The 1,102-nt window shown below is 47.9% G+C and overlaps 1 protein-coding gene across 1 annotated transcript in view; it reads left to right on the top strand.

The window, feature by feature from the left end:
* Positions 1-1,102, top strand: part of LOC119587343 — a gene marked incomplete in the record, with an annotated part of 21,840 nt that overhangs the window by 1,457 nt on the left and 19,281 nt on the right. Inside the window, 1 exon segment of the mRNA XM_037936090.1 lies at positions 715-794. Within this exon segment, the coding sequence (XP_037792018.1) occupies positions 715-794 (80 nt within the window).

Genomic DNA, 1,102 nt, shown 5'->3' with positions numbered 1-1,102 from the left:
ATATACAGAATAAGTCACTATATTGTCTAATGCAGAGAGAGTGAGTTCAGTTCTAGCTAGCCATGGGTCAAGTCGAGTTCTAGCTAGCCATGGGTCAAGTCGAGTTCTAGCTAGCCATGAGTGACGTCGAGTTCTAGCTAGCCATGAGTGACGTCGAGTTCTAGCTAGCCATGAGTGACGTCGAGTTCTAGCTAGCCATGAGTGACGTCGAGTTCTAGCTAGCCATGAGTGACGTCGAGTTCTAGCTAGCCATGAGTGACGTCGAGTTCTAGCTAGCCATGAGTGACGTCGAGTTCTAGCTAGCCATGAGTGACGTCGAGTTCTAGCTAGCCATGAGTGACGTCGAGTTCTAGCTAGCCATGAGTGACGTCGAGTTCTAGCTAGCCATGAGTGACGTCGAGTTCTAGCTAGCCATGAGTGACGTCGAGTTCTAGCCAGCCATGAGTGACGTCGAGTTCTAGCCAGCCATGAGTGAAGTCGAGTTCTAGCCAGCCATGAGTGAAGTCGAGTTCTAGCCAGCCATGAGTGAAGTCGAGTTCTAGCCAGCCATGAGTGAAGTCGAGTTCTAGCCAGCCATGAGTGAAGTCGAGTTCTAGCCAGCCATGAGTGAAGTCGAGTTCTAGCCAGCCATGAGTGAAGTCGAGTTCTAGCCAGCCATGAGTGAAGTCGAGTTCTAGCCAGCCATGAGTGATTTCTAACTAGCCTCTCCTCCAGGACAGGAACACGTGGCAAGCTCCTTACCGCAGAAGGTCATCTGGAAACGAAATTACTGCCTCGCCGAGGACTACGAGGAGGTGAGAGGTCAATAATGCACTAATTCCCACGGTTTGGCAATCGAGAGAAACTCCTTTATCGTGCGCGTAGGTCTACGTTCTTGCAATATTGAAAATGCTTGGTATTAATATCGTATTGCGGTGTTGGGACTGGATGGTACGGATTTCGTAAGTTTGTAGCATTGGATATGTGTAGCACTTTAGTAAATCTTTTGATATTGGGACCATCCTTCGGGGTGTTTTCAAAAGGCCCCGGAAAGCATGAGTTAGATCATGGTCTTAGATTGTTGCGCTAGAAAATGATGGAGAAGGTTTTATATATATATATA

The sequence above is a fragment of the Penaeus monodon genome, chromosome 22, assembly GCF_015228065.2.
Source record: "Penaeus monodon isolate SGIC_2016 chromosome 22, NSTDA_Pmon_1, whole genome shotgun sequence".
Classification (NCBI taxonomy): Eukaryota; Metazoa; Arthropoda; class Malacostraca; order Decapoda; family Penaeidae; genus Penaeus; species Penaeus monodon.
The sequence above is the reverse complement of the archived record's forward strand: the minus strand, read 5'-3'. Positions and strand labels throughout refer to the sequence as shown.